Genomic DNA, 12,500 nt, shown 5'->3' with positions numbered 1-12,500 from the left:
ATAGGCCGATATAACATGAGACTAAAGTTAAATTTTGCGTCAGATATGAAATCCAAAGAAAGTTCAAACAAGAAAACAAATTCGATTGATATTTAGGTGGCAATTTTTTTTCATTGATTGATTGCTGTACACTGTACGTTACATACCAAGATCAAATATAGGAAAATTAATTAACGCAGATTTGTTACTTCACATTAGCTTTCATATACCATCTTTCCTTATCATATAAATATGCATTTCCATTTGTTTTTAGGCTAAGATTCTCATTTATATGTATCTATTTGTATACATATGATTATGTATATGTATGCGTACATTTTGTATATCTATATCCATATTTACTTTATTTTTTATTTTTACTTAATTGATGATATTATTTTGTTGTATTATTGCCCGAAGAGCTCTGCTCCACATGGGTTTGGACTGAGTCTTTTTTTTCTTTTTGTAAATCTTTGAATGTAAATATTTTTTTTGTCCAATAAACATTATTATTATTATTATTATTATTATTATTATTATTATACCTAATCACTGTGAAACAGATTTTCCGATAAGAGACATACAGCTCATTCTCAACGGTGGCATATATCTCTTGTTTACCGACCCGTAGGAGAACGGGTGCGGGCATCGTTTCCACTTTAAAAATAAGTCGATTTAAGTGGCGAATCGTCTGAGCTCAACTTTTATGCTATGACCATGATTTCCAAGGGAACACTGGGGATATGTGCAGGCGTAGCAGGAGCGTTATTTATAGGATATTGTATCTACTTTGATCAGAGAAGACGCAGCGATCCTAATTTTAAGAAGAAGCTCCGCGAACGCCGTAAGTTTTTACCCTTATACGGTATTTTATTTCTTGCGGCTATGATTTTACCCTGTCCAAAATTGGAGTAGTTTATCAGTATTGTGGATTAACAGGCTTATCTTTAGTATAGTTGAACATCTAGCTCAGACTCGTAGCAATGTGGCTTCGACTGTAAAGCGGCCCAAGGTACCTCGAAATGCCTATGCGAGTATGGTATGGGAGCGTTTGTAGGTTGGTGGACATAGGTACAGAAAAAAGATAAGGAGCCTTTGTAGATTGTTGGGACAGAGTGAAAAACCACATTTTACAGTCACAAGAACATCACCTACCCGAATGTTTCCTACCTACCTAACCTAGGAGCCGTATCCTTAGACTGCCGTACTCTTATCTTACCCTGTCCCAACGAACTACATTCACCCCAATGATAATTCGGGTTAATTATATTAACATGAAACAGGCATAAACTTTCTTAAGCTCCGCAGTTCTGTATTGCTTAACCTGTAGTATGTCCGCCGATCTACAAACGCTCCTTTCTTAGTGCTTGTAAATATATTTTCCTAACTTAGATTACGGTAGTGTTATTGGGGTCGCAGGGGGGCGTTGGCCCCCTCGTTAAGTAAGTAGGTAAGGACACGGCTAGTAGGTTGGGGGGGGAAAGCTTAGGTTAGTTGATGCCCATTTTTAACCGTGTGAGGAACTGGCCGCTGATATACAAAGGCTCCTTAAGAATACAAGAGTCTTAAGGGGCGTTGCAGGGGGTGTAAGGTGCCCCCTACCGTTAAGAAAAGGTGGTGTTCTTGCAAAGAGGTTTTGCAGAACGATGGACACTGGTTATGTAGTTCGAAGGCTACAACTTACAAAAACAAAATTGGAAGGAAATATCCCTTATTCTATGCATGCTGGAGGCCCGGCCTGTTGTTATACAAGGTCTCCATGCTCAATAATGTATTTTTGTAATTCCAGTCGGGACAATAGTTTCTAATAAAAATTTTAATATAAAATCATTCCTGTTATTTTCGATAATTACCTTCATTTCCATCACAAATATATCTAGTATTTGTTTACAAGAGCACGCTCTGTATTTATTCCAAAATTATGCACTTCTGCAGCTTTCCACCTCTTGCCCAGTAATTAGGAGGTTCTTTAAATGGGCGGAAAGAAAAAAATTTCAAGATATGTTAAGCAAAGGTGGGAGGGGTTATAGAAAACTAGCTTGGTTTCCTCACTAAACGACCTGGAACTATCATCATCAACATACTCTACCTAACAGAAGTTCGTGATGGCAGCGTACATTTTATATATATTCAAAATACACTATATTCTAGATTAAAAATTGAGTAATTACTCAAAAATGTCCATGAAATATACAATTCACAAATAGTGACACTTTTGAGTAATTACTCCATTTTTAATTCGGTAAATATTTTTAATGTACGGCATATCAAATGTTCGCTGGCATCATGAACTTCTGTTTTTGTACGCTGGCACCACAAACTTCTGTTAGGTTGACTATGTTGACAATGTCAGGTCCGTGTCGTTTAGTGAGGAAACCAAGCTAGTTTTTTTATCAACATCTCCCCCCTTGCTCAACACATCTTGCCATTCTTTGCTTTCCCCCCATTTAAAGAACCTAATTACTGTACAAGAAGAGGAGAGCTGCAGGACTGCATAATTTTGGAGTAAATGTATTCTCTACTTTAAAGTTTAAACATGTCTCAAGTTTTATTGGTACCTTGAGGCAACTTTAAACTAGATAGAGTAGTTGTATAAACAACATCCCTTCAGCCAATTGGATGTGAGGACAGATGTTTATAGAAATCGTGATGCACAAGTTTCATATAATTCGAGAGCTTCATTTTAATAATGTTATTGAGGAGAGATGAAGCAAAAACTATCACTTCTTCGCAGTCAACATAGACGAGAAATGTGGCAAATCAGCAAGTCTTAGAAATCTCTTCTTATAACTTCATAAATCTCTGCAAGTTTTGGGCATTATTTTACGCAAACTCTGGTTGGAGATCTTCGTTTTGTATTGAAGTGCAATATAGTTGCATCCTGTTAACAGAAACAGTAATGTTGCCTATAATTGGGCTTCAGTGGAAATACTATATCTCTTAATAAGTATCCTGTTTGGTGATTGTTGGGTAGAATTATGAAATAAGTTGTAAAATGTATTTGGATTCATTCTCTCATGAAATCTAGTTCTGATTCTCTATTCAACTAAAGTAGTATAGTAGCATGATTTCCCAAATTTTCTTGTCTTTGCAACCACTCTTTGCACCAAATTTTCATTTTCCTTCTTACTTTCTTTCTATCACACAGAAAATCAATTTCCTTTTTGTGCATACTGTATAACTATCCATTTTCTCGTTACTCGTACACCAATCGCTCATGCAGCTGTCACTAGTCGCCATCACTGGGTTCTCACTTAAAACTATTATCATTTGGATGCAAGCATACAGACTTTTCCAAACTTTGTTCAATGATAAACAAAGTTCAGCGAGCAATGGTCCTGGACGGAATCTTGGGTTAGTGCAGTACATGATACTTTAATTTCTAGCCAAATACATGAACCATATATTTTTCTTGCTTGCTATTTTGTGTTTTATCCATTTCTGACCATGAATATTGGGGCAAACCACCCATTTGCAAGTTTTACTTCCCCCTTATGAAAAAAATTACTGTATGGTGGATCCCAGTTGGAAATGGTTTTTGAGTGGGGAAACACGTAAAACAAGTGATTTGGAGCAATAACACTGTATAATGGTCAGAAATGAATAATAAACACGAGTGCTAATAATAGCAGTCCAGTTCACTTTGCTGAATCATCCTAAATTATATAAATAATCCGCAAATCGCTTAACTTTTATAAACTAAAGGAACACTTGTCGAAGGTGATTGTGAAAGTTAATCCTTAAAGGTAATCAAGTAACCAATGTAGAACCATTTATTTGCCAAGTGAAGGTTAGAAACTATAGTCAGGTCGAAAGCAACATGTTAACCCTTTTACCCCCAGGCTATTTGGAAATTTCCAACCCTTAACCCCCAGGGGGTTATTTTTTTCCCTGCACATTTTGCAGTATATTTTTTTTAAATTGCTCTAACAGCCTTAATTTTTGTCATAGAGAGGTCAGGTTGGTCTCATTCTCTTGGAAAATGCATAAATTTTCTCAAAAAATGGGGGTAAAGGGATGGCTTTTGTGAAACGTACCAGTACGTCCTTTGGGGGTAAAAGGGTTAATTTAGCAAGAGAGGGGTTCAGGGATGGATGTGGTATTATCAGGTAAGTATCAAAAAGTAAAAAATTTTTTTATTGAAATTCTGTGTGAACTACAGGTATCTGTCGAGTTAAGGGTTGCCTATTATCCTCTTGATATTTGCATACACGTGTGGGGTCTATTAACGTACTATCCTCTGATAAGGAGGGCACACCTTACTTGGTTTAGCCTTAAAATTACCTTTACTTGGATGAGGATAAGTTGCTTCAGATGTACCATTAAGTAGGAACAGATTACAACTCATTACCTCTGCCAGCGAAGTTGGAAGGAGGTTATGTTTTGCCTCCTGTTTGTTTGTTTGTTTGATTGGAAACAGCTTCCTGATCACAATTTTAATCGTAGATTAATGAAACAGGGATTAACATGTGTAAAAAGCTGGAAATGAGAAAATTTTGGAAGGTCAAGGTCACAGTCAACCAAAATGTCCAATTTACATAGTCAACCATAAGTTTGGACATCGTTGTCATTGAGAGTTGTCATTGAGACTTCAAACTTGGTTCATATTCGAGTCTATGAAAATCCTCGCCAATTAATACATTTTGAGGTCAGGGTAGAGAAATAACCTGCCATGGCGGAGGTCTGTGCTCTACTGAGTGCCCCTCTAGTTATACCAATGTTAAGTTATGGGAACGTAGATGGTTGCCCATTGAGTGACATTTGGGGGTAAAGAATTTGTATTGTACTGGATTGGGCGAACCTTAAATTTTCCAAATAATTTTAGTAATGTTGGCATTTCAAAGAGATATATCATATTAACTCCTTGCAAGTACTGAAATAAAATTATCAAATAAAATCTATTACAAGTAATACACCTTAGCTTTGGACTGAACTACTGAGTTATTTGAATGTTTAATTTTTTTTTTTCTCTGTCATTTAAATATTTTATTTTTATTTTAGGTCGTAAAGCCAACAAAGCAGGTGGCAGTTCAGGAGGTTCTGTTACTTGGCCTAACTTGAAGGACCAGGAGGCTGTGCAGAAGTTCTTCCTTGCTCAGGTTCAGGTAAGTCAACACTGCTAACAGCATTTGGTGCTTAGAATGTCATTCAGTATTATCTAAGGTGTGGCATTATTAAGGAGTACCTGTACTCTCCTAGTTTTGTATAGTACTGTGTGTAAAATATTGTGTATTACTAAAATATGCAAATATGAGTTTGCTTTGGCACATATGGATAACTGCCTTCAAAGTTCTCATTTAGAGGAACAGAACTTCTCCCTTTTGTTTTCCAATACAGTAGCGAGTTTTCTCTGAAACTAGTTCTGGTCTAGCCCTAATAATGTAACTTAAACTGCTCATGTGTATGGCTGATTAGGTTATAGGAATGTAGTCTACCACCCACCAAAGATTGTCTCCTGCATAAAGGATGAAGAAATAAGAAACTTTTCCTGCTTTTACAAATTTTAAGTCGTCTATATTTTATTCCATGCTTAATCCCTCCTCTATAGTCTTAGGGCTGAAAGGAAAAATGAATGACACGTCATGAGAATAAGTGATACCCTGCCAATAATCAGCATCGAGATTTTGGTTGTATTGCTGGGTTTGGAAAAATTAGTTTTAATATTTGCTATTTTAGAAATATTTTGTGTTAAGTTTTTGTAGGCTTAAACTGAATGATTGTGTAATTTTTTTTTTTAAATTGTGTTGAATATGGTATTGCAGGCTGGTGAAGAGCTCTTAGCCCAAGGTGAAATTGAAGCTGGAGTGGAGCACTTGAGTCGTGCTGTAGCTGTTTGTGGGCAGCCCCAACAACTCTTACAGGTGTTGCAGCAGACACTTCCACCTCAGGTCTTCCAGCTCCTGTTACACAAGTTACCGGCTGTTGGGGAGGTGAGTTGAAAAATTTTGAGTTTTAAAGTCAAGTGATCCAAATGGCTGGATTTCATGTCCCATTCAGGTCTTTGAACTGTTGTTGAATTTAAATTGTCTAGTTGAGTGGTAGACTTTACTTGCTAAAACGTTGAATACTCTGAACGAACAAGGTAAAACGACAGGGGAGGTCCTAGAAAGTTGGGTTCCCCTGCTGTATGGGACCGGAAAAGCAGCCATCAAAGTAAAGTAAGTACAGTAAGTACTTAGGTCTAGGAAGCGGTGTTGAATTTAAATGGTTGAGTTAAGCATGATGTATGAGATGATGAATGGAGAAGTATTGATTTAAAAGCTCAAGATGACTGTCAAAATCTAAGCAAGGCCCTTTGCATTAATAGGTGTAGGAGGAGATGATGAGTTAAGCGGGAGACTTTACTTGTAAAACGAGTAATTTTCCCTCTCAGGTCTAGGAAGTGTTGTTGAATTTAAAATGTTAAGTGATAGAGTTGACCTATAAAAAGAGGGCTTTTTGTTTAGTGGTAGAGCTGACTTATAAAATGAGAGCTTGCCCACTCAGGTCTAGGAAGTGTTGTTGAATTTAAATTAAGTGATAGAGTAGACTTGTAAAAAGAGGGATTTTTGTCAAGTGGTAGAGCTGACTTGTAAAAAGGAGCTTGTCCCACTCAGATTTAGGAAGGGTTGTTAATTTTAAATTTAGTGAGAAACTTGACTTGTGAAAAGAGTGTGTTTTGTTAAGTGGTAGACTTGACTTTTCTAGTCCGCCAGTTCATTGGTAGAATATTCTGTTGTGACATTTGCCACTCAGAACAGCTATGCTATAGAATATAATCCAATCTCATTGTTATTAGGAAATCCTTTGAAAAGAATTTACTGATCTTTTAATCTAATTGCAGAGTATACTTCAGGCTGCTGGTGGAAACAAGGTTGTAGATGAGGATGTTGAATAAAGTTCAAGATACCCAGTGGCATTCTCGGTTATCGTCACCCCTAGATGTGTACTAAGTACTAGTGCAAGAAATGGCATTGTTTTATTTGTGCTCTTGAGAAAACTCAGAAATGGATTACTGTACTGTATAGTTGCCTTAATTATTCTTGTCAAATGATGTGAAAATTTCCAGTTAAAGACCAAAATTTTACTAACGACTTGAACATTGTTGTACCTGCATTAAATATGGGTGTTGATCTTCGGCACGAATATCAATATGAATTCTTGATGTACTATTATATACTGTACTGTACAAGTAAAGCGTTGTGCACAATACAAGATTAGAAATTGTGCCCATCAGGAATATTTTAGTTTTGTTGGTAAAGATGAAGTTATGGATATTTTACACTAAAAGTGCAACTGAATTTTTGGATTATTTTGCAAGGATCTGAGTCATAATTTTGCAAAAATTGTTGCTTAATTTCCTTTAATGGGAAAACATTTTTAATGAAGTCCCACTGCCATCTTCGTAATTTCAAGATCTACAAGGGAATGTAGATTTAAAAAGAGTTTGCTGTAGTAAGGTTTCCAGATCCTTAAAAATATTAGATAATTTCACAAAGAAGGTGATTAAAGCTGGAAGCTTCTTAATTAGATCTCACGCTTAAATTACAGCCATTTCATCTTTTTTGGAGCAAGCCATTTTCATTCTACATGAATTTTGTCTCCTAATCATGTAAGCACTTCTTTCCAAAAAAAAAAAAAAAAATGTAAAGTTGTGTCGCAGGCTTCAGAGAAGTTCCTTCTTTCAAGTCTTTTATGGAGCACAAATATGTTATGTCAGTAAATGCGTGTGCATATATTGGTGGAGTGTGAGAAATATATGCAGTAATGTAAATACTGTATATAATAAAGTTAAAGAAGTCATCATAGATGAGCATTGTTGAGAATGATCACCTTTAAAATTACAGAATCAATTAAAAATATTGGTATTTAAAGATTATTGTAAATTATAACTTTGCCTTTTTTTATATATAGGTGGAAAGGTTGCAGTTATAAACATAGAATGCCAGTTATGTGAAGTCGTAATATTGCGTTGCTTTTATAACTTACAACTCCCTATTTACAGTCAGAATCACACTTCTTTTCGTAATGATTTTTCCCTTGTCCTAAAGAACGTTTTACTATTATATATTATATTTCTTAGTGCAATGTCAAGCAGGCTTTCAAAAGGGAGAAGTGCATCCTTGTGTTTAATGTTCATTTACATGTTGCACATACGTGCTAATTGTGTACTTGTTTTCCTTGGATGTAAGTTTTCATTTCGTGTTACATGCTTTATCGGGCTTTACCTAATGCTTGAATTGCCTCTTGGTACACCAATGTATTTTTATTTACGTAAGTTTGATTCAATTATGCAAGACGGTTTTCTTTCGCCTGATAAATGTTACATGTAAAATGAATGGAACTCCATGCCGAGCTATCACCACCAATAATTCCCTGTCAAAATACATTGAATGGAGACCTTTTGCGTCTAAGAAGACATGGTATCAATTAACCTTGAAATGTATAAAAGACAAGGAATTGGAGGCCATTCTGTGCTAGTATAGTACCAAGTTTTCTTCACTGTCGTCTTGAGACTGCAGTATTGTGATGAACAGGGCATTTTCCAAATTTGTCAGGAATATCTTTCAATCTTAGGCAGATGCAAGACTAGAATTTCCAATTAGTGTGGGTTCAGAAACTAAATCATTGAATATTTGTAATGCTGCCACAAGCATTAAAAGTGGAAATGTGTACATAGCTGCCCGCTAATTTAAGGAAAATTAAAACGTTTCAGTACATATCTATTTTTTTTTCCCATTCCGTCAGGTATTCATAAAAAGTTGCTTAGGTTAGTATCCAATGATAGGCATCATATTTGGTGTAAATGTATTCTAAAACTTTTGATTCATAAAAACTCCTTTTAGAGTTCTCAGGTTCACATCACATGTCTATCAGATAGAAAAAAGTAATTGTGCTATGCATGCAATATGTTGAATTCTCTGTTGAAACTGCCAATAACCTCTCTTTTTGTGTAGACTACGTATGAGGGGTATTGAGGAGAGCATTCCTGATCAATGGATTTGAATGAAAAGTTTTTGTTTCATAATTTTTTTTTCACAATTATTAATTTTACAAGAACAATTAACTCATGAAGGAAGCCAAGGTGCTGAATGTCCCAGTGTTTGGATATGCTTGTAATATTTAGTGATGGACTCAGAAATGTCCAAGATGGAAACTATATTTGCTTTGATTTGGATAGTGCAGTCTTCCATACTAGGGGAGAAATCACACTTGTCAATATGATAGAGCCAATAACTCAAGAAGGTTGTCTTGTGTAAGTGCCAAAAATGAAGTGAAAGTGGATGAATCACTAATTTTATTTTCTCTTATGTATAATATGATCCATTGTTATTACCAGTCCCAACAAATACAAGCGTAGCCATTTCTAACATCTCCGATAAAGAGTAGTGAAGGCAAACTGGCAATGTCAAGTTCTTGATTGCAAAATAGACTGCGTATCTGGAAGTATATTGTCAATGTGCTGATGGTGGAGAATGCAGATTTCCTTTCCAACGTATGATACTCATCTCATTACCATTGCCTCTCAAAGTTATCTGGGAAAAGAATGTGTTCTTGTTGCTCATTTCCTTTGGTCTATAGATTCAGTATGTACAAACTGGAGACCATGCCCCCGAGTTTCAGTTCTACTCTAGTAGTCTGATAGCTCTCTTTAGACAATAGCCTGAGGTCCTTTTCATTAATGGTGATGGAAGACCACCTACTGAACTTGAATGTCTAGAAATAGCATATTTTTTTTTTTTCACAGCATTCAAGACGAGCTAATTAAACTTTTGCTGTGCATTTACGGTTACATATTGTACACTGTCAACCATTCATCAGTAATTGCATACGTTTTCACATACCTCACTGCATCATCAGGAATGAAGGCAACGTGTTTGCAGGATAACTGTAAAGTACCCATTGTAATTTTTTTCTAAAGGGTAAGTGGAGGCAAAGGAAATTATACTGTGATCCAATGTGCAAATGGCTCTTCCCCCAAACCCTCGTTGATAAATTTTAGTCTAAAGCCAATATGAAAGTAATGGCCACATCACTTCCGGAGAATGGATGAAAGGATTTCAGCCCTTTGTTAAAAAGAAGAAAGCTTCCATTCATAATCCCCAGTCTAGAAGATCCAACCACAGACTTAGAAAACATCCCACTGAGTGACTAGCTCCCATTGTTGTGAATCCTAGGACAACTTTTATAAGCCCCTCCAGAAAAAGAGCAGGCTATCACATTACCTGCTTCAGTGAAAGTCATCACTCTCGAGACAAGTCTCACTTAGTGCAGCAATGTATATATTTTGTCCAGATAGCTCAATGACAACTATTACTTTTCTCAATGGTGGTCTTATAACTTTGTCAGTAGTCTGGTATTACAAAGTTCTTATGTTTCACATTCCTAAGATTAGTTTATTATTATTTTTTGGGATTAATATATGCTAATTTAATTTCTTGCCAAATACATGAACCCTATATTTTTCCTACTCTCTACCTTGTGTTTTATGCCATTCTGACTATGATTACTGTATTGGGGTAAACCAACTGTTAATGAGTTTCTGGACCCCCATATATAAAGTCAATTAAGGGGGACCTCGGTGGGAACCATGATTTTTTGGGTGGGGAAATGCCAAAGCGAGTGATTTGCAGTAATAATAATGGCCAGCTATGCAGAATAAACAAAACAACTAGTTGGAAAAATATATGGTTCATGCAGTGGCTTAAAATTAAAGTATAATTATCTATGATTCACTTTACATTTTTGTAAAGGTTTGTTTGCTACGTTCGCAAAATTAACATTACATCACTGCTCACATGTTCTGGCAAGCAGTACATGTTGAGCTGCACTTGCAAGTCCTGTGGGTGAGTAATAATAACTATACACTAAACGGAGAGCGTTTTCATCACAATCGATTGCCGAAATAAATGAAATTACACTTTATATTGAAAAAAAATTACACTAACTATTGAAATAGATTGTACTTCCCCCTTAGAGAACTCTTTATGTGATGTTGGAGAAGCTGGAACTGAAGAGGAGGGTAGGAACAAAATGGCTGTTGAAGAACAACATCCGGGGATTTGTACATAAATATTTGGAAGCTCGTAGTGGTTAAAAAAGCCAATAAAGATTGTCATACAAAAAACAGAACAGCTGGCAAAATCTAATGCAAGCAATAATACCTACTCCCATGTAAACAATGTGAATAAGCCTTCCCATTTTATTCAACCCCAGCCCCCAAACAAGCCCACACTCATCCATTTCTTATAGCGAATTCCAGTTTCGCTAACAATTAAAGTATCATATTAACCTTTCTCTGTGACCACAATACACTGAAAGATCATGGCTAGGAATCTAGATCAAGTGTGGAGTAGAGAATGATTTGGGCACTTTGCTAGCAACTAAATAATAAATGCACTGCCCTTCATGCAGCCCTCAGGTTAAGAGCTACTAGTCTCAAAGCAAACCTGCTCCCACCACCCTGACCTATTTCCAAAGGCATTTGATATCTGATGCTGACAGATTAATGAAAATAAACAAAGTGCTTGCCCATGAAAATTGTCAAACAAGATGAAAGCTTAGACATTGGGTTGAACTCACAAACCCAACAAGTTACTGCACTTCAGGGGACTACCAAAGAATCACAGAATTTAGTATTCTAGCTCTTGGCTCAATGTCTATATAAAGCTCATGCCTTGTCATCATGGATACACTTGAAGCCTTTGTCTCATGAGATTAAGTCACAAAGCAGTGACATGACTCGTTGGGTTGATCCATAAGGTGAAGTGATGTCCCAGGGCATGTTGCCTATCAAGTGAAAGTGAACAGTTCACTTGGGTCACCCAAAATGGATACTGCAGAACCAATGACAAATGTGCTACACATCTTGTAACGCCAATGCATTACAAGACCTCAAACTGTTCTACTCCAGGACAGAATTTAGCTCTAGTACACACTTTTCCAGGCTTTTGCAGAAATATGATGGGTAATCATTTCATCAGCAGCTGCGGTATCAGAGTCTACCTTCTCCACTCCTTAGGAGGTAATTCCAAATGTTATGCTCAAGTGCCTTAGTAGCCTTGTCCAAAGTCTTCATGTAAGGCTGAAGGCTTCTATTTAGCAAGATCATAGAGCAGCAATTCCTTTATTAATCGATTCAAATCCTACATTGCAGAATAGTAGAAAACTTGGTGGTGGATATGATTGCCATCTGGGTAGAAGGATTTTTGATACTGGAGTGACAACTTCAATCTAACACAGCTACTTTTTTTTTTTAAAGCACAGGAGGGAGATTTTGTTTACAGTAGATGTAGCTTTCAAGGTATATCTGTCTGAACAAATATTACCAGGGTTAATCACAAAAGATAAGTCTGTCATTAGATTACCTGATGATCAAGTGTAATGTGGAAAAAATAAGAAAACATCCATTATAGGGCAGTACAGAGGGAATTGCCGTAACTGATAGTCCGGAGGAAAAAATTCATTTTGAGATGATTTTGTCATTTGAAATGAATGTGGGACCGTAGGTTGATGAGAAGTATAGACTTCAAGTGTTAGGT

At 36.3% G+C, this 12,500-nt stretch overlaps 1 protein-coding gene across 1 annotated transcript; it reads left to right on the top strand.

Moving 5' to 3' along the window:
* Window positions 1-576: 576 nt before the first annotated feature.
* Window positions 577-8,678, top strand: LOC137646084 (mitochondrial import receptor subunit TOM20 homolog). The gene is made up of 4 exons (XM_068379262.1): window positions 577-823; window positions 4,981-5,084; window positions 5,742-5,909; window positions 6,803-8,678. The coding sequence occupies exons 1-4, from the start codon at window positions 691-693 to the stop codon at window positions 6,854-6,856; spliced, it is 459 nt and encodes a 152-aa protein (XP_068235363.1). The 5' UTR covers window positions 577-690; the 3' UTR covers window positions 6,857-8,678.
* Window positions 8,679-12,500: the final 3,822 nt, after the last annotated feature.

This window comes from Palaemon carinicauda, chromosome 8, assembly GCF_036898095.1.
Source record: "Palaemon carinicauda isolate YSFRI2023 chromosome 8, ASM3689809v2, whole genome shotgun sequence".
Taxonomy (NCBI): Eukaryota; Metazoa; Arthropoda; class Malacostraca; order Decapoda; family Palaemonidae; genus Palaemon; species Palaemon carinicauda.
The sequence above is the reverse complement of the archived record's forward strand: the minus strand, read 5'-3'. Positions and strand labels throughout refer to the sequence as shown.

Coding starts and splice junctions, on each gene's coding strand:
- LOC137646084 (XM_068379262.1), top strand. CDS start 691: ATGACCATGATTTCCAAGGGAACACTGGGGATATGTGCAGGCGTAGCA. Junction 824..4,980: donor GAAGAAGCTCCGCGAACGCC/GTAAGTTTTTAC, acceptor TTTTTATTTTAG/GTCGTAAAGCCAACAAAGCA. Junction 5,085..5,741: donor TCTTCCTTGCTCAGGTTCAG/GTAAGTCAACAC, acceptor ATGGTATTGCAG/GCTGGTGAAGAGCTCTTAGC.